At 43.0% G+C, this 21,457-nt stretch overlaps 1 protein-coding gene across 1 annotated transcript in view; it reads left to right on the top strand.

The window, feature by feature from the left end:
* SNTB2 (syntrophin beta 2) overlaps positions 1 to 21,457 on the top strand; it is a 74,021-nt gene that overhangs the window by 43,543 nt on the left and 9,021 nt on the right. The window contains exons 4-6 of the mRNA XM_055145216.1: positions 10,346 to 10,488; positions 15,149 to 15,345; positions 19,127 to 19,314. Of these exons, the coding sequence (XP_055001191.1) occupies positions 10,346 to 10,488; positions 15,149 to 15,345; positions 19,127 to 19,314 (528 nt within the window). The remainder of the gene's footprint in view (positions 1 to 10,345; positions 10,489 to 15,148; positions 15,346 to 19,126; positions 19,315 to 21,457) is intronic.

The following is a 21,457-nucleotide window of genomic DNA, read 5'->3' as shown; positions in this document are numbered from 1 at the left end:
TTGCAGGGAGGGACACACCCAGCTATGCTCAGGGCTTACTCCTGGCTCTGCACTCAGGAATTTAATTTCTCCTGGTGGTGCTCAGGGGACCATATGAGATGCCAGGGATTTAACTTGGGTTGAGAGATAAAGGTTCAAGAGCTACTTATATTTTTAGCTGGCTTTAGATCTTTTTAAAAGTTCCTCTATCTCTTTGGATCCTGGTTTCTTCTTACATATACAGTGGGGCAGAGTTTGTGACACTTGTTAGCCTATGGAGGTTTAATTGTTTTGTTTTATTTTGTTCCTGGGCCACACCCAGCAATGCTCAGGTTATTCCTGGTTCTACGCTCAAGAATTGTTCCTGGCAGTGCTCAGGGAACCATATGTGATATAAAGAATCGAACCCTGGTCAGCTGCATATAATGCAAAAGCCCTACCCCGTGTATTACCTCTCCAGTTCTTTTTAAAATTTAATTGAGGGAGGCCGGTTTCCTCAGCAGTACTGTACCCAGAGATGCCTAGAAGGCCATGTGATGGGGGGAATTGAACCTTAGGTCCTTGCATGCCAGACAAGCACTCCAAATCTTTGAGCAATCTCTAAACTCTGTTTTGATTTACTTTAAATACAACTTGCGAGGAATGCAACTCAATTCTAAAGCATACTCCTTGTATGCATAAAATCTGAGTTTGATCCCCAGTATTAAAAAAAATGAATATACATGCATACAGTTTCCCCATTCTATCCCAACAGTTCTGATTTGGTAGATCTATGGTGGGGTTTGCAATCTTGTCTGGTAGCTTCCCAGATTATGTTACATGCCAATTTTAGACTCCATTCTGAATTTTTATGGATCTTCTAAATAATAATTATAGTAAATTCAGACTGAGGCGAGAGTACAGAGGTTACAGTGCTTGCTTTGCATGTGGCTGACCCTAGTTTCATTACCAGCATTGCTTATGGTCCTCCAAGAACCTTCAGAAGTGATCTCTGAGCACAGATCTGGGAGTAACCCCTGAGCACCACTCCTATGTGTCCCACAAACAAAAAACAAACCAGATGAATTAGAACACAGAATCAGTTCTGTGGTCATTTCTATAAAACATAGTTAGAGGTGCTGAAGAGGTAGTACAGCTCACAACTGTATTGCATACAGTTGCAACCCTGGTTCAATCTCTAGACCTTCCATAAGATCTCCTAAGTCCCTCCAGGAGTGGTCCTTAGCTCAGAGCCAGGAGTAAGTCCTGAGCAACACTGGGATTCACCAAAAAACAAACAAAAAACATAATTAGAGGGCACCTTACCCCTGTACTATCTCTCTAGCCCTCTATTTTTTATCCAGGCCACCATTTCATATGATTGCAGTTTTCTGTTGTGTGGCCATTGTGAAATAAGTACTGCCTGCATTTCTATTGTTAAATCTTTTCCCACTATAAATGGTTGCAGTGAATAACTATAGTTTTTTCCTTTCACACTTGCACTGTCCAAAATTTTGCTTCTCAAGTTTATAGAGACCACATAATATGGGAATCCATATTATTTCAATATATTTGTTTGGTTTTTAAGTTGCTGGTAGTAAGTAGTTTAATTTTGCTTATAAAGATATAACTCAGGGGCTGGAGAGATAGCACAACGGGTAGGGCATTTGCCTTGCACGCAGCCGACCCGGGTTCAAATCCCAGCATCCCATATGGTCCCCTGAGCACAGCCAGGGGTAATTCCTGAGTGCAGAGCCAGGAGTAACCCCTGTGCATTGCCAGGTGTGACCCAAAAAGAAAAAAAAAATAAAATAAAGATATAACTCAAAAATTGAGATCAGTTCTTGAGTTTGGATAGTGAGGGTATAGACATTAGGGGATATTTCTCTACTTGTAGGTTAAATTCTAGATTTAGTGCCAGGTCAAAAGATGTTTGTTATCTCATCACTCTGTAGCAGAATACTTTAAGTCACTCTGTGGCTTAAAGTAACATTTACCTCACACAGTTTCTAAGACCTGTGAGTTTGATAGTGGTTTTGCTGGGTGGTACAGGGCCAGAATTTCTCATGACATTGTAGCCAAGCTGTCAGCCAGAGGAGTAGTGTTCTGTGGTCTAGAGCATAGGGCTGGGAATAACATTTTTTTTTTTTGCTTTTTGGGTTACATCTGGCAATGCACAGGGGTTCAGGGGTTACTCCTGGCTCTGCACTGAGGAATTGCTCCTGGCAGTGCTTGGGGACCATATGGGATGCTGGGAATCAAACCCGGGTCGGCCGCGTGCAAGGCAAACTCCCTACCCGCCTTGCTATTGCTCCAGCCCCGACATTTTCAAAAAGATATATTCATGGCCATGGAAAGATAGTGCAGTGTTTGCCTTGCAGCCTTGCATGTTTATAGTCATAAATCAAATCCCCAGTGTGCCATGTGCACAGAGCATGACCCTGTTTGAGCCTGAGAGCCTTCCTCTCTGTGATCCCTAGCACACACTCACGTGGCTGTAGTCAGAAGTTCCAATTCCTTTTTCTCTATTGTTATAAGTCTGCAGTTCCTTGCTCCGCAGGCTGTTCAGACTGAACTGCCTGTGTCTCCACACAACATGGATGCATGAGTGAGTGATTTGGGAGAGAGAACCAGTTAGAAGTCACAATAATTCCTCCTAACCTACAAGTTTATTTTGGTTTATTCAGTGCCAGGATTTTACCAAGGTCTCATGCATGCAAGGCATGTGCTTTACTGCTGAACCGCATCTCCTACCCAATAATGCCTTGTACAATGTAGACTATTCTGCTTTATTCTTTTCATTAGCAGTGAATTACTAAGTTTGGGGCTCTACGTCTTAAAAAGAAGAGTAGTAAAGAATTCATGGGAATCGGGGCTGGAGTGATAGCACAGCGAGTAGGGTGTTTGCCTTGCACGTGGCCGATTCGGGTTCGATTCCCAACATCCCATATGGTCCCCTGAGCACCACCAAAAGTAATTCCTGAGTGCAGAGCCAGGAGTAACCCCTGTGCATCACTGAGTGTGACCCAAAAAGCAAAAAACAAACAAACAAACAAACAAAAAGAATTCATGGGGATCTGAAGAGATAGTACAGGAGGTAAGGCTCTTACCTTACATGTAGCTTAACTTGGCTCGATCCCTTGCACCTCAGATGGTCCCTTGAACACTCCCAAAAGTCACTACTGCCCCTAAGCACTATCAGGTGTGTCCCAACTCACTTTCCCTTCTCCAAAAAAAATATTCATGGACAATTTTTTTTTTGTTGTTTGTTTGTTTTTTTTTTTTTTTTTTGGTTTTTTTTTGGGTCACACCTGGCGATGCACAGGGGTTACTCCTGGCTCTGCACTCAGGAATTACTCCTGGCGGTGCTCAGGGGACCATATGGGATGCTGGGATTTGAACCCGGGTCTGCTGCATGCAAGGCAAACGCCCTACCCGCTGTGCTATCACTCCAGCCCCTCATGGACAATTTTTAAACTATCATAAAAGTTACATGCATTTGTAATTGTAATTAACATCTACAAATTGCCTTCCATTAGAGTTGCGTTCAGTTAAAGTCTTACCAGCAGTGTGAAAAAATTGTCAGATTTTCAAACATGAACTTAACATGACATAGGAGGTAGAAAATAGAGCCACTAATTCATCACAATCTATTTTTTTGTTTTGTTTTGGGGCCACTCCCAGCAGTATGTAAGGCTTACTCCTGTCTCTGTGCTCAAGGATCACTTCTAATGGGGTTCAGGGGATCAAATTGGGTGCCAGGAATTGAACCCAAGTCAGCCAAGTGCAAGGCAAGTGCCCCACCTGCTGTACTATCTCTCCAGTCTCCATCACAGTCAACTTTTTTTTTTTTTTAAATTTTATTGAATCACTGTGAGGTAGTTACAAGCTTTCATGTTTGGGTTACAGTCACACAATGGTCAAACACCCATGCTTCTACCAGTGTACATTTCTCCCCACCAGTATCATAATTGGCAGACAATATTCCCCATACTCTCTACTTTTGGGCAGCACAGACAGTGAGAGGTCATCATGTTTGGTCCATTATCTACTTTTAGCACGCGTCTCCCATCCCGACTGATTCCTCCAGACATCATTTTCTTAGTGATCCCTTCTCTATTCTATCTGCCTTCTCCTCTCCGCTCATGAAGCAGTCTTCCAGCTATGGGGCAATCCTCCTGGCCCCTGTATCTACTATTCTTGGGTGTCAGCTTCATGTGATGTTATTCTATACTCCACAAATGAGTGCAGTCCTTCTGTATCTATCCCTCTCTTTCTGACTCATTTCACTTAGTATGATACTCTCCATGTCTATCCATTTATAAGCAAATTTCATAACTTCTTCTCTCCTAACAGCTGCATAGTATTCCACTGTATAGATGTACCAAAGTTTCTTTAACCAGTCATCTACTCTAGGGCACTTGGGTTGTTTCCAGATTTTGGCTATTGTGAACAGTGCTACAATGCACATATAGGTACAGATGTCATTTCTACTGTGCTTATTTGCATCCTTGGAATATATTCCCAGAAATGGTATTGTGGGGTCACATGGAAGCTCGATTTCTAGTTTTTGAAGGACTGTCCATATTGTTTTCCAGGAAGGCTGGACCAGTCGGCATTCCCACCAATAGTGAAAGAGCGTCCCTTTTTCCCCCACATCCATGCCAGCACTGGTTGCTTTTGTTCTTTAGAATGTTTACACACCCTTTTAATGTGTTTATTTCTTCAAGGTTAGCTCTTGAAGGGACTGGAGCAATAGCGCAGTGGGCAGGGTGTACATGTGTTTGTAAGCTGTGTGGAGGCTGCTCCTGGCAGTGCTGGGCTGGGAGAGGAGAGGCCATATATTGTCAGGGTTCAAGCCAGGGCCTGGTGCATTCAAGGCATGTGCTCTACATTTGAGTCGCATTCTTGGCTTTGTCTATTTTGTACAAAATCACATTTGTGGGTTTTTTTTTGGTTGGTTTTTGTTTCTGTTTTGGTGGCAGGAGTGTAGCCCAGTATTACATATCAGGAAGAGGTACTCTATCGCTGGCCTAAACTTTGGTTTGAAACCAAAGTATTTGAGTACTGATAGAAAAACGAAGACAACCACAGACGACTTTGTTTCCATAGTGTTTTCTTTGTCCCTGACAATTGCCCAAGTGTTTAAACACTCAAATTAGGGACATATAAGTCAGGATTAGTGAAATTGGTCTACTCTTTTTCTGCTTTCTACTGTAATAATAAAAAGCAAAAGTATATTATGTGAGGGGGCGGGGTGGAGCTATACTGGGATTCTTGGTGGTGGAATATGAGCACTGGTGAAGGGATGGGTATTCGAGCATTGTATAACTGAGATTTAAACCTGAAAACTTTGTAACTTTGTAACTTTCCACAATAAAAAATTTTAAAAAAAAATAAATAAAGAGCTGCCCTGTGGGGACAGCCTTTGACCTTTAAAAAAAAAAAAAAGCAAAAGTATATTATTTATCAGAAAAGATTTATATGATTAAAAGACAGGGAATGAATAATACATATTTTTTCCATCTTAATACCATCTAATTGTATTAAAAAATAAAATTTTGGAAAAGGCTGTTTTTTCACCAGGTGTATTCATGTGTGGGTGTTGAAACAAAAGCAAACGAAAATGCCAACAGAATCCTCTTTTTTTCCTCTGGCCATAGTCCCAGTAGCAGAATCTTAGTACAAGGCTGCTTGTACTAATACCATAACTGAAAACACGTACTATATATAGCAGACAGTGTTTGACTGCAGTGAGAACAAACAGTATCCTTATAAACTAAGGCAAAAAGGCAGAGTGATTAAAATTGAGGTTTCAGTTTTCTCAGTCATCAGTTGAAAAGGCGAAAGATAATCTCCAAAAACTAAGGCTTTGAAAGAGCTAAAATATAAACACTTTTTAAAAATCTTAATAAGAGGGCTATCAACAAATCTCACAATGGAGACATTACTGGTGCCCGCTTGAGCAAATTGATGAGCAACGGGAATAAGGGGGCTGGAGATGTGACTACCATAGTAGAGCATATGCCAGATGTGTGAGAGGCCCTGGGTTGGACTCCTGCTCTGTGCCCCAACCTTCTTGCTTCCAGGTGGCCCTAGTGCTCCTCAGCACCGCTGGGCCCACCCAAGCTCTGCTTAGAGATGGCACTCACAACAGTTTATCTTTATTATTTAAAATTTTTTTTTTCTTTTTGGGTCACACCCAGCAATGCTTAGGGGTTACTCCTGGCTTTGCACTCAGGAATTACTCCTGGCAGTGCTTGGGGGACCATATGGGATGCCGGGGATCGAACCTGGGTCGGCCACGTGCAAGGCAAACACCCTACCTGCTGTGCTATCGCTCCAGCCCCAATTTTTAAAAAAATTTTTAATGAATCACCGTGAGGTACAGTTACAGACCTACAAACTTTCGTGTTTACATTTCAGTCATACAGTGATCGAGTACCCATCCCTCCACCAGTGCCCATTCTCCACAACCAATGTTCCCAGTATCCCTCCCATCACCCCATCCCCATCCCCACCCCCATTCCGGCCTCTGTGGCAGGCGCATTCCCTTTTACTCTCTCTTCTCCTCCAAGGTGTTGTGGTCTGCAATGCAAGTATTAAGTGGCCATCATGTTCGGTCTGTAGTCTGTTTTCAGCACACATCTCCCATCCTGAGTGGGTCCTTTAAGCGTTCTTTACTTGGTGGTCTGTTCTCTATCTGAGCTGCCTTTTCACCCCAGCATGTGATGCCAGCTTCCAAGCCGTGGAGCGATCCTCCTGGTCCTTCTCACTACTCTCCTTGGATGTTAGTCTCCCATTCTGTTACTTTATATTCCACAAGTGAGTGCATTCCTTTTTTTTTGCTTTTTTTTTTTTTTGCTTTTTGGGTCACACCCAGTGATGCTCAGGGGTTACTCCTGGCTTTGCACTCAGGAATTACTCCTGGCAGTGCTTGGGGGACCATATGGGATGCCGGGGATCGAACCCGGGTCGGCCGCGTGCAAGGCAAACGCCCTACCCGTTGTGCTATCGCTCCGGCCCCATGAGTGCATTCCTTTCATGTCTGTCCCTCTCTTTCTGACTCTTTTCACTGAGCATGATACTCTGCATATAGTTGATCCACTTATATGCAAATTTCATGACTCCATCTTTTCTAACAGCTGCATAGTATTCCATTAGGTAGATGTACCAAAGTTTCTTTAGCCAATCATCTGTTCTCAGGCACTCCAGTTTTTTCCGGATTCTGGCTATTGTAAACAGTGCTGCAATGAACATCCAAGTGCAAATGTCATTTCTACTATACTTTTTTGCATCTCCGGGATATATTCCCAGAAGACTCACAACAATTTCGACAAAAGAGTTTAATTTAAAATAACTGTCTCCAAATTATATATTGTTTTTATTGACATTAGCAATGTTTCTTTATATTCCAAAATTTTGGTTTTGGGAGAAGCATATTCAATTTTTTAAAATCACACACTCTGAACAAGCTTCAATATCCTATAACTTCAGGAAATTGTATATGTGTGTGTGGGTGGTGCTGGAGTTCAAACCTCATATAGAAGACAAGTGCTCTGCTGCTGAGCTACACCTCTGGAAGGAATATTCTTCTTTTCTTTTGGGGCTACACGCTACAGTGCTCAGGGCTTATTCCTGCCTGCACTCAGGCATCACTCCTAATGGGCCTCCAGGGACCATCTGTGATGCTGTGGATTGAGCCGGGGTCTACTATGTGCAATGCAAGGGTTCTACCGCCTGTAATAACTCTCCATCTTCTGAAAGGAAAAATTCTTTTTTTTTTTTCAATCAGAACATCATTGGATCTGGAGAGATAGTCCAGGGCGTAAGGTGGTGCTTACCTTGTCTGTGAGTGACCCAGTTCATCCCTAACACCACAGCCAGGAGTGAGCCGTGAGCCCAGAGCCAGGAGTAAATCCTGAGCACAGCCAGGTGTGACTCCCCAAAACAAAAATAATTTTGATCCTTTGGGAAATAAATTTTACATTGCTTTTCATATTGAAATACTATTATTAAAATCTCAGGTTTCTTTTAATAAGGGCAAAAGTTTTTGTTTGTTTGTTTGTTTTGCTTTTTGGGTCATACCTGGCCATGCACAGGGGTCACTCCTGGCTCTGCACTCAGGAATTACCCCTGGTGGTGCTCAGGGGACCATATGGAATGTTGGCCAACCCGGGTTGGCCGCATACAAGGCAAACGCCCTACCCACTGTGCTATCACTCCAACCCCCAAAGGGCAAAAGTTTTGATACCAGCATTTTTCTTAAATATAATCTTTTAAATTTTGACCCTGAAGACTGGACACTATGGATAAATAGTGGTTGTTTTTCTATATTTTAAATCATCAAAGAGAGAGTTAAACTTTGTACAAGCAGATACAACCTTACATTTTATTTATTTATTTTAACCTTACATTTTAAATGTAAATAAAAACTTCCTAAAATATGATGGGGGAACTCTCTGGTAATAGGTTTTGTGAGCAGAGTTAAGTCATGCTTAGCATTTTGAATGTGGAATAGAAATTATCAGAGAACATTGCATGTGTGTGTATATGTGTGTGTGTGTGTATGTATGTATATACAGACAAATATAGTGGATATATTTACCTGTGTGTATGTATATATGTATATACAGACAAATATAGGGGATATATATCCATGTGTATGTGTGTGTGTGTGTGTGTGTGTGTGTGTGTGTGTATTCCCTATATTTGAAAATTTAATTCAAGAGATTTTTTTTTTTTTTTTTGGTTTTTGGGTCACACCCGGCGACGCACAGGGGTTACTCCTGGCTCTTCACTCAGGAATTACCCCTGGCGGTGCTCAGGGGACCATATGGGATGCTGGGATTAGAACCCGGGTTGGCCGCGTGCAAGGCAAACGCCCTACCCACTGTGCTATTGCTCCAGCCCCTAATTCAATAGATTTTATGTATGTTTTTTGAGTTGCACTATGAAATGTTTTTTGTATTTAGTGGTTTTTCTCTTTTCAGTACGAGTGTTGTAATCTGGAGCCTCACACATGCAAAGCAAGTGCTCTGCTGCTAAACTGCTTCCCTTTATTTCTTGTTTTTTATTTGAGGGCCAAATACAATGAGTCGTTGGTACTATTTCCAGTGTAGTGCTTGGGAGACATTCTTGGCAGTGCTCAGGAGATGGTGTAATGCTAGAGATCAAATCTGGGCCTCCTGCATGCAAAGCATGCACTCCACGAGCTCTCTCTGTGGCCCTGAAATATATTTCTTAACTCCAAGTCTTTTATTTGTTAGCGTTTTGATTTTGTTTTCAGACCACACCCAGTGGTGCTCAAGGCTTACTCCTGAGCACCATGCACAAGACCCAGATTTGATCTCTGCATGCTAGGTCTCGACCCTGCATTGGCTGCATGCCAGGCAAGTACCTTACCCTGCTGTACAAGTTCTTCACTCTTTTGTACTGGGCTCTTTAGCCCAACTATAGATCTTGATCAAATACATTTGAAAAAACACTATATTTGGATATTACACACTTGGGGCTAGAGAGATTGTACAGGAGGTAAGGCAATAGCTTTTTGTGCCACCAACCCCAGTTTGACCCCTGGCACTACATAGGATCCATCAGGCAACACTGGGGATCACTTTTGAGGACAGAAACAGGAGTAGCCCATGAGCATTACTCATGGGCTTTTGCACATGGCCAAAAAATCTGGGCCACTATCTCCCCACAATAGATTGTGCAATTTGGTAGAATTCTGTTCCTTTTCTTCTTTGTTTTTTCTTTTTTGTGCTACACCTGGTGGTAACTCTTGGCTCTGCTCTGGAATCACTGCTCGTGGGGCTCTGGAGACCAAATGGGCTGCTAGTGGCCACATGAAAGGCAAGTGCCTTCGGCTCTTCCTTCTGTACCTAGAACATGTTACTCCCACCAAAAACATAATGAGGCTATTTGGTTTGGTTTGGTTTGGCCCACACCTGGCTGTGCTCAGGGCTTACTCTTTGCTCAGGATTCATTCCGGGTGGTACTCTACTTTTGATGCTAGTGATTAAAACCGGAATCAGCTATATGCAAGACAAGTGCCTTATTGACTCCAGGAGATATTATCATTTTTTTAAAACAGGTAACAGTATATTTAATTCGAATTAGTGAAGATGAATTTTCATGGAACAGGGAAAAACTGAAGTGTCACTAAATGATGTCTGTAACTCAGAGCTTTTGTAAACTGCACAATCCACCCTGCACCTCCCAGTGAAGAAGTCCTGCCAGGGGGAAGGAATTTAATGGGGTATTTCCTTATCAGGAGTCCAATAGGATGAGAGAAACAAAACATGGATCTAGTTGGTTAAAGTTAGGAACTTTTAAAATTCCCTTTTTAATTAGTTCTCCTTTCTGGGTTTCACCATTGTAACAGGCAAAATTAGATGGTGGAAGACAGCAGTGGAGACCGGTCCTCATGGCTGTGACCGAGAAGGACTTGCTGCTTTATGACTGTATGCCATGGAGCAGGGACGCCTGGGCATCGCCGTGTCATAGCTACCCTCTTGTCGCCACAAGGTAAGACTGAAGACCAAAACCAACTACCCTATTCTAAACCTACTAAAGAATGGAAATGTAAATTCTATCATCTTAGGTGCCTACAATAGCATTAAATTATACGGATGTTGTATCTAATTGCATTTAATAGCTGATGTGATTGAATCAGACAAAAACTCCTTTTCACAGCTTCATGATTTTGCAGCTCCTAGATGGAAGAAGTAGTTTCTCTCAGCAGTACTTGGTGTATGTGAGGGTTTTGAGGGAGTTTTTTTTTTTAATTTTTAATTTTTTTTGTTCTTTTATTGAATCACCATGTGGAAAGTTACAAAGCTTTCAGGTTTAAGTCTCAGTTATACAATGCTCAAACACCTATCCCTTCACCAGTGCACATATTCCATCACCAAGAATCACGGTATACCTCTCCCCTCCCCCCCAGGGAGTTTTTTTTGTTTTGGGGCCACACCTGGTGGTGCTCTGACAGGCTTGGGGGACGAGATGTGGTACCAGGAATCGAACCCAACTGGTTGTGTGCACGGCAAGTGCCCTCCCTGCTGTACTCTCTCTAGCCTATGCATGTGTTCTTTTTAAGCCGTTGAAGCAGTTTCCTAACTGCTTCCTTCATGAAGACTTATTTCTAAAAATAAGTAAATAGTAGGGTGGGGTAGGGGGTTTTCTCCTTATTGACCGTGACTAGAAAACTACTGAAATTGTGGCAGCCTTTTGACTGAAAAATGAAATCATTTCAGCCAGAATCTGGTATGTGTCTAAACTACAAAACTCAGCCAGACTGTTTTTTACCTTCTCTTACTAATACGAGTACTAATGTGTTAAATAAACATTGATTTGACCTAAAGCAACAGGATGTCTCTTGCTCACCAGATGGAGAAGGGAGAATAGAGAAACTTAGATAGAACAGACAAGGTATTTTCAGATGTTACCTCATAAGAAACCAGAATATATACTTACATTCAGTTTTATTTGGTCTTAAAAAGAATCTGGGGGGCTGGAGCAATAGCACTGCGGGTAGGGTGTTTGCCTTGCACGCAGTCAACACGGGTTCGATTTCCAGCATCCCATATGGTCCCTGGCTCTCAGGAATTACTTCCGGTGGTGCTTAGGGGACCATATGGGATGCTGGGACTCGAACCCAGGTCGGCTGCATGCAAGGCAAATGCCCCACCCGCTGTGCTATCTCTCTAGCCCCAAAGCGTGTTAGTGTTTCTGTGTTTCTTTGTGTCTATGTTTAATAGCTGGTATTCCAGACTCATGAAATAAATCAGGAAAGTGGGGGCCATAGGGATTGTACAGGATTAAGGCGTTTGCCATTGACACATACTGAATCGTATTCAATGCCTGAGTGCATAGGCAGGTATAACAAACTGAGCACTACCCTCTGTAGCCTGAAAACCTCTCCAAAATACAACAAACATGGGGGCCCGAGCAGTAATATGGTGGCTAAAGTGTTTGCCTTGCACGCGCCACCCAGGTTTACCACCAGAGCCCACCAATAGTGATCCCTGAGTGCAGGGCCAGGCGTAACCCCCGAGTACCGCCAGGCGTGCCCCTCACCGTCCCTCCGCCCCACCCAAAAGAAAACCATGAAGGTGATAAATGATGAGTATTTTTATTTGGTTTGTTGTATTTCGGGTTGGGTGAGACCCACATCTGGCAGCACTCAGGGACTACATGGGGTTACTCTTGGCTATACTTGGGGGACTATGTGGCTCAAAGTCTGGTGCAGGACACAGATAGAAAAACATAGTTTATAGGTGCTCTGCATTCTTGAGGAGATGTGTCGTGCAGTCTTTTCCTATAAGCTTTCTTTCAAAGGGAGAGGAAAAAGATCCAAATGAAAGTTTGACTACTTTACTATGTGGAAAATTGAGTGGTGCTGTGCTTTTGGGACTTTAAGAGCAAAAGCTGCTGAAATGCTTTTGCATGAGCTCATCTGGACTCCCCACTAAAGAGACCTTTTGCAATTATTTTCTAGCCAACTTCTGTGCAGCAAGAGTCTGCAGCTGGTTTGAATTAGGTTCCCTCTGCCAAATATTTTAGCCTCTAATCTATAGGGGAAAATTCCTCTAGACTTTATACCGTTTAATGCCTTACTTGGGGTTAGCAATCAAACAGTATGGTAGAATACTGCCTGTCACATTCTCTAGCACTCCAGCTTACTTGATTTTGTTATAGAGTAGTTTTGAGACTTATTTAACTCTTGCTAAGATAGCTAACTAAATCATGTACTCAGAGTATCCTTTTGTGAACTGGGGATCTCTTCTGGAGTTCTCTGAGTTCAAGTTTGTTTGCATAGTAACACTAAAATATTTGCCAAGCTGATGCTTGCATGGACAGTGAGTAAAATTGCTGGTATTATGGCATGAATCAAGACCATTTTCACTGAAATAAATGGCTGTGGAGGATAAAGAATGTCATTTTTTTTTTTTTTTTTTTTTTTTTTTTTTGCTTTTTGGGTCACACCCGGCGATGCACAGGGGTTACTCCTGGCTCTACACTCAGGAATTACTCCTGGCGGTGCTCAGGGGACCATATGGGATGCTGGGATTCGAACCCGGGTCGGCCGCGTGCAAGGCAAACGCCCTACCCGCTGTGCTATCACTCCAGCCCCAAGAATGTCATTTTTACCTCAAATTGTTGAAGTAGTTTGTTTAAAAGGATAAAAATTATATTTTATTTAATCTTGACTTGTGAGTATCTGTCTTCTTAATAGTCTGATGAAATTAGTATTTCTAGAGCCCCTTAGCTGCATATTGAAATACGGTGTTTCAAAGAAAAACATGCAAATAAGTTGTGAGAGGAACCTTTTCCCATTATTTTTTCTGGCTTTGAGGCCATGTCCATTAGTGCTCAAGAGCTACTCCTGGATCTGCACTTGGGTATCACCCCTGGCAGTGCTATGGATTTGCAGGGATCAAACCTGGGTTGGCTGCATGCAGGGCAAGCACCATGCCCACTGTGCTGTACTATCGCTCCAGCCCCAAAACTCAGGTTTTGGTTTGGTTGGTTTTGGGTTTTGGTTTTGGACCACACCCAGCAGTGCTCAAGCTCTACTCCTGGTGGGTGTGCTTCCTGAGTATAGAACTATATGGGGTGCTGGGGCTCAAACTTGGGGCCACATGCAAGCAAGCTCCCTACTCTTGTACAGTTGCTTGTACGGTTGCTCCGGTTCCAAAACTCAGTTTTTAGTAGTGTAAAAGGATGCTTAGACCAAGAAGTTGGCAAATCACTTGGTTATGCTTCTCAAACGTGACTTCACATATGAATCATCTAAAGAACTTATAATAAAATAAAATTGTCCACACCCTACCCCAGATAATTCAAATCTAAATTTTTGACATTGTGAACCAGAGAGTAATTTTCCTACTCTTTTGGGAGAGGGAAGGTGCCCACACCCTGAATTTGCTCAGGGTTTACTCCTCTCTCTGTACTCAGGGATCATTCCAGGCGGTGCTAAGAGACTATAGATTGTGCTGGGGATTGAACTGGGGCCAGCCTTATGTAAGACAAACACCATAATGTCTGTACTACATCTTGATGGGACTGGAGCGATAGCACGGTGGATTGGGCATTTGCCTTGTAAGTGACTGACCTGGAGGCAAAATGCCCTACCCGCTGTGCTATGGCTCCAGTTCACCCAAAAAAGCAAAAAAAAAAAAAAAAATGCTGGAGTGATAGCATAGCAGGTAGGGCTTTTGCCTTGCACAAGGCCGACCCGAGTTAACCCAAGTTAATTCCCAGCATTCTATATGGTCCCCTGAGCCCCTGAGCACCACCAGGGGTAATTCCTGAGTGCAGAGCCAGGAGTTATCCCTCTGCATAGCCGGGTGTGACCCAAAAAGCAAAAAAAAAAGTCATGGGGGGTGCTGGAGCGATAGCACAGGGGGTATGGCATTTGCCTTGCACATGGCTGATCCGTGTTCAATTCCCAGTATCCCATATGGTCCCCAAAGCACTGCCAGGAGTAATTCTTGAGTGCATGAGCCAGAAGAACCCCTGTACATCACCTGGTGTGACCCCAGAAAAAAGTCATAAGAACTGGGAGATGGCTCAGTGGCTAAAGCTCCACTTTTTAAGCGTGGAATCGCAAATTGAATCCCTAGAGGTACCCATGTCCTCCAAATATAGTGCCTGTAGCTCTGCTGTCTGGGACCCTGGGTTCTAGAGCTGAATGCCCAGCATCCGAGATGTAAGCACCACAACTAGAGACAGATGGGTAGGCAATGAATGGATGTTTAGGACAGTGAAGCTATTTTGTATGTTGTAATGATGTGTACATGTCACTATGCATGTGTCTACAAGGTAAAAGACCAAGAGTGAACCATAAAAGTGGGTGATCATGAGGTATCAATGTAGGTTCATCCTTGACAAAATGTGCTGTGCCGGTGAGAGATTATGGAGGAGCCTTTATTTGTGTGGGTTTATTGTCTCCTAATCAGAATGAAAACTTTGACAAGTGTGTCCTCTTGAGAACATAAAAGTCCTGGGAAACTGGGCCTCATATTCCACCCGTGACAGCAGGGGTCATTTCATGGGAAAACAAATTGCTAGCTACTTCAAAGACTAGAATTTTCTGTTTACTACTCAGTATAAATTATTGACATTTCCTGTTGATAATCCATCAATTGCTCTTGGTTGCTGTTCTATTTGTTTGTGTTTCTAGATTGGTTCATTCTGGCTCTGGATGTCGCTCCCCATCCCTGGGATCTGACCTAACATTTGCTACCAGGACAGGCTCCCGGCAGGGCATTGAGATGCATCTCTTCAGGGTGGAGACACATCGGGATCTGTCAACCTGGACCAGGGTGCTTGTTCAGGGTTGCCACGCTGCTGCTGAGCTCATCAAGGAGGTTTCTCTAGGTATGGACCCTGGAATTTTATATCTAATAGTCACTGAGTTTTGGAACTTTAGTCTTTTTACTTTGTATGTTGTTTGGGGGGCCACGCCCAACAGTGCTTGGGAGATACGTCCCACCTCAGTGTTCAATGTCATTCCCCATAGTGGTAGGGGGCACCATATGGTGCCAGAAATCAAACCTTGGATTTCTATGCAAAATTTTTGATCCAGCCTGTGAACTGGCGCCCTAACTTTGGGAATTTTATTTTAAACAAAACCATTAGGGCCAGGAAGCTAACTCAAAGGGTTAGAGCACACACATACTTGGCATGCACAGGGTACTGGGTTTGATCCCAAGCACCATTGGGCTCCTGAGCACTGCTGGTGGCCCTCAGAGCCATTGGGGATACCCAGAAATAAAATCCAAAAGTATCATGTGTGCCAAACGTCCAAATACTCTAGGATCCAAAAGATGGCTCAGAGGACTGCAGCTTTGCGTGGGAGAGCTCTGGGTTCCATCCCCAGCACCACCAGGAGCATCCCTTACTCACTACATCAGAAGTAGCCCCCAAGCAATACTAGGTGTGACCCCATAAAGAAAAATACTCTGAAATGTGGCAGCTTGAGGTAATTATGATGAAAGAAATCAGGCCTCTGTTTCACTTCACTAGCGATTTTTCCCAAGTTAGTATTGGTTATAAGGTATGTGTAAGTACTTTAAAATATGAGCTTTGGGGTCAAAGCAGTAGCACAGCAGGTATGGCATTTGCCTTGCATGAAGCCAACCCAGGTTTGCTCCCTGGCAGATCATTCCCCAAGCCCACCAAGAAAATCCTGAGTGCAGAGCCAGGAGTAAGCCCTGAGTTCCACCAAGTGTGGCTCCCAAACAAAGAAACAGAAAGAATTGAAATATGAACTTCGGGGCCAGGAAGATACTTCAGTGGACTGGAGCACATACTCTGCATGCAGGAGCCCAAGGTTCAATCCCTGGTACCACATGGCCGTTTCAATAACCTCCAGGAACAGCTCCGAGCAACAGCCCAGCCAGAAGTAACCCCTCTGCATAGCTAGGTCCACATGGCCCCAATTATATAAATAAAATTTAAGTATATAATAGAGCTTATGCCTGTAGGAAAATAAAGGATTTGGGATAGGTGTTTGTCTCCAGAGTTTGAAACCATGTGCCCAGTACTGAAATTAGCATCTGAAAGAGGCAAGTCTGGAGGGCTCCCCATGTGGAAGTGCCCTCTTGTGGTTAGTTATATATGAATTTGTGTGTATAGTTTCATATGTATCTGGGTTATGATTAAGTATATAATTCTATCTGCAGGTAGCTCCAAACTGTTTTTTGCTCTAAAAACAATAGAGAATATTTAAAATAAAAATATAGTTATAATTTTAGTGTAATTTGAATTCTTTAAATATCTGGGTTGCCAGTGATATACATAAAAATCTTTTTCTTTTCTTTTCTTTTCCTTTGTATTTTGTTTGTTTTGTTTTCTTTTGGGGACCACACTCAGCATTGCTCAGGGCTTATTCCTGGCTCTGTGCTCAGGGATCACTTTTAGTCGTGCTCAAGGATCCATATGCAGTACTAGTGCAAGCTCCATATCAGCTATCTCTAACCTCTCTTTTTTGTTTTTGATTTTTTGTTTTTGGAGTGGGGAATGTATACCAACTGGTACTTAGCACTCGTTCCTGACTCAATGCTCAGACATCACTCCTGGTAGTGCTCAGAGGACATATACAGTGCCAAACAGATTGGCCATATGCAAGGCAAGAGCCTTAACCCCTGTAACTAAATCTTTACCCCTCTGTTTTATTTTATGAACCAATTTTACATCATTTCTATGAAAATCTAAGAGCTTAAATGTAATAAATTCAAGATTCCTGCTTTTTTGTGATTTCTCTTCACATAGGCCTTTGTCTCCCACTGTCTTCTATTCCATCCACAGCCACCACCTTGTCCCTAACTCCTAGCCCAGGATGCGCTTGTGAGAGGTTGTCGGAGTAGGTCTCAGGATGAAATGGACCTTAGAGAAGCAATAAGAATGTCTGTTTTGTGAATTACTTGAGCAGTAAAATCTTCAAAACAACTTATGTTTTATTGCATTTATAGATGAACTTAAATGTTATTATTCCTACATATAGCAACATTATTATATTTAATAATTTGTATCATTAAGACCCAACCAAAATAGCACCTCTATTAAGAAAGCACTTATTTTCTAACTTCCCAGTTACTCTGTTCCCTTCTTTTCTGCTCTACCACAATGTTTCATTCTTCATCTTTCTATCATAGCACTTACTTCATCCTACTGTACACACATTTCTTTTCTTTCTCTATTACTTGTCAGGGCAGGAGGAATCTTACCACCTCTGTGTCTCTCAGTGTCTAACAATGTTCAGAACTGCTTTTTCCCAATTCATATTGGTTGCAATGACTTGTCTTAATGCTGCTCTTTGAGAGCAGAGAAATGAGAGACTATGAATGCTTGAATGAGATCAGCAAGCTAAATAAGGCGTGGTTCACATTTCCATCAGACAGTCTCCTTGAATCTTTCTTTCTTTTCATGGTTTTTGGGTCACATTGAGCCTATCTGTCTCCCAGACCTCCCCCCACCCACTCTGCTATAACTTGAGGAATGTTCTGGATTAAAATTTTCTAGGGCCAAAGAGATACACAAAAGATCCAGAGAGAGCACAGGTGTTGCTTGCCTTGCCTGTGGCAGACCCAGGTTCAAACCCCATTATCCCATATGGTCCCCTGAGCACAAGCCAGGAGTTAGCACTGAGCAGGCAGGGTATGGGCCCCCACACAAAAAATTTCTTGAAAGCTGTACCATGGTTGCTTTTGTTGGTACCTGTCTGTTCTTTTCCAAATCCCCCAGGCATTTAGAAGTTATTGCATATGAATTACTTCTTCAGATAAATTTTATTCACATTTTACTATACAAGCTTCTTTTCCAAATATTCAGAATCCATTGTCTAAAATTCTGATACTTGAATGATGCTACAAAAGACATTGCTAGTATCTCTGTTATTTTTTCCTTCTTTTTGATTTGTTTTATTTTGAAACTGCACCTGACTGCTCAGAGCTTACTCTTGGCTCTGTGCTCAGGGATCACTCTTTGCAGTGCTCAGTGGACTACCTTGGCGTGGTAGGGATTGAACCAGGGTTGACCATGTTCAAGGCTAGTGCCTTAGCTCCTGTACTATCTCTCTGGCACTCAATACATTATTTATCTATTTTAGCTTTTGGGCCACATCTGAAAGTGCTCAGGGCTCACTTGTGGCTCTGCACTCAGGGATCACTACTGGCAGAATTCATGAGACCATTTTGGGTGCTAGGCATCAAACCAAGAAGGTTGGTCAGTCAATGCAAGGCAAGTGACTATACTGTCTGTCTGGCTACACTACTAGCAGGATTCATGAGACCATTTGGGGTGCTAGGGATCAAACCAAGAAGGTTGGTCACATGCAAGGCAAGTGACAATACTGTCTCTCTGGCCCCATCTATTCATAGTAAGAAAAAATTTCTTGGGGCTGGAGCAATAGTACAGTAGGTAGGGCATTTGTCTTGCATGCAGCCAACCCAAATTTGATCCCCTGGCATCCATTGTGGTCCCCAAAGCACTCCAGAGTAATTCCTGAGTGCAGAGCCAGGAGCAGTCACAGAGCATTGCTAGATATGACCCCCAAACAAAAACAAACCAAACAAAAAAGATCCTTCCCTTTTTTTTGCAATAAGATCTTTTTCTCCTTGATAATTTATTCATGACATTTTTCGCTTGTCTTCAACAGGATGCACATTAAATGGTCAAGAGGTAAGACTCACTGTCCACTATGAAAATGGATTTAGTATCTCCAGGGAAAATGGAGGAGGTCCCAGCAGCATTCTATACCGCTACCCCTTTGAAAGGCTGAAAATGTCTGCTGATGACGGCATCAGAAATCTGTATCTGGACTTTGGTGGTCCTGAGGGAGAGCTGGTAAGAGGATTTCTAAACAATAGTGTTCATTCTGCTTGGTATTTCCTTTCTTCTCATCACTTCTTACTCTTTTTTTTTTTTTTTTTTTTTTTTTTTTTTTGCTTTTTGGGTCACACCCAGCGATGCTCAGGGGTTACTCCTGGCTTTGCACTTTGCACTCAGGAATTACTCCTGGCGGTGCTTGGGGACCATATGGGATGCCGGGGATCAAACCCGGGTCAGCCGCATGCAAGGCAAACGCCCTACCCGCTGTGCTATCGCTCCGGCCCCACACTTCTTACTCTTATAAAGAAAGTTAAAGACTGACTTTTGACTTGAAGTTTGGAAGAAGATTGGTTTTTTCGCTTGTTTGTTTGCAGGATAGGGGCTTTGTTTATTTAGGGGTCATACCTGGTTGTGCTTCGCTTACTCCTCGCTCTGTGCTCTCTGATCACTCTTGGCAAGGCTTGGGGAAACATGTGGTGCTGTGAATAGAACCCAGGTCAGCTGCACACAAGGTCTTAACCTGCTGTGCTATCTCTCTGGCTCCTGGGCAGGGCAGGTGGGGTATAGGGTTGTTTTTTTTTTTTTTTTTTTGTTCCTGTGCCACATCCAGAAATTCTCAGGGCTTACTCCTGACTCTGTACTCAGAAGTCACTCATGGCTGTACTTGGGGGACCATTTGTGGTGCCAGGGAATGAATAATTTGCATGCAAGGCCCGTGCCTTAATCTCTGTACTATCTTTCCTTAAGGAGCTTTTTTCCTCCCTTTTTTCCGTAGAAAATCATTTTCTATTTTATTTTATTATTTTTTGATCTTTAGACCATACCAGTGGTGCTTAGGGCTGACTCCTGGCTCTGTAATCAGGGACCACTCATGGCGGGGCCCAGGGGATCTTTTAGGGTGATGGGGATTGCACTTGGGCAAACCACATGCAAGGCAAGCTCTTTACCCGCTGTACTATTGCTCCAGCCTGAAATCATTTCTTTTAAAAATAAGTTTTTAAGAGCTGGGGAGATAACTCAAAGAACTGGAGCATATACTTTGCAAGCAGAGACCTGTGTTCAGTTTCCAGCATTACATGGTCCCCCTTACCCCCAGGTCCCAAGCTGGGAACAACCCCTGAACTTGGCTGGGCATGGTCCCCCTCAAAAAAAGTAGCCAACAATAATAAAGTTTCCAATGTTATAAAGAAAAAAATTCTATTCATTGCCATTAAAAGTTTGTTGGGATGAAAGTAAAAGCAAGAATGTCTTGCTTGTTACAGAACTTTTTCTAAGGGAAAAAAGATAAGAGACGTCTACAAAGCCATCTTTTTTTCCTTTTGACCTTGTAATTTGAAGGAAGTATTATGAAATTTATTATTTCCCCATGGAAAACTAGAGAATTGTGTTGAGTATATAGCCAAATTCATAAGCTCTGATAATAGGGTAAAGTAATGCCTTTTCTCTGATCATTCATTCTCCTCTTTTCTCTCATCAGCCTTTAGTTCAGGGCTGGAGTGATAGAAGAGCCGGTAGTGTACCTGCCTTGCACTTGGCTCACCTGGGTTTGATCTCTGGCACCACATAATGGTATTTTCAGTATAATCAGGAGTGAATCAGGAATATGCCCTGAGCATAGTCTGGTGTGGCCCAAACCTTAAACCCCGCCCCTCACAACCCCTCCTGCCCATGCCTGTTTTGGTTTAGCTCAGATCTTTTTTTTTTGCTTTTTGGGTCACAACGGCGATGCACAGGGGTTACTCCTGGCTCTGCACTCAGGAATTACCCCTGGTGGTGCTCAGGGGACCATATGGGATGCTGGGAATCAAACCCGGGTCGGCCACATGCAAGGCAAATGCCCTACCCGCTGTGCTATTGCTCCAGCCCCAGCTCAGATCTTATTTTACATGAATTCTTATATCCAGGAGCCAGAGTGATAGTAGGAGGCATGAGGCCAGCATGGGGCCAGTCCCCAGTACCACATATGGTAACCTGAGCCCTGGCAGGAGTGATCCCTGAGCTCAGAGCCAGGAGTAAACATTTAATGCTACCAGCTATAACCCTCAAACAAACAAACAACAACAAAAAAGTGTCTTTAATGACACTAAAGGATAGGCCCTAGAGCAGAGCTTTTCAAAAGACTGAAATGTTAGTGATCCTGGGCTGAAGCAAGTGGTTA

The sequence above is a fragment of the Sorex araneus genome, chromosome 8 (genome assembly GCF_027595985.1).
Source record: "Sorex araneus isolate mSorAra2 chromosome 8, mSorAra2.pri, whole genome shotgun sequence".
NCBI lineage: Eukaryota > Metazoa > Chordata > Mammalia > Eulipotyphla > Soricidae > Sorex > Sorex araneus.
The sequence above is the reverse complement of the archived record's forward strand: the minus strand, read 5'-3'. Positions and strand labels throughout refer to the sequence as shown.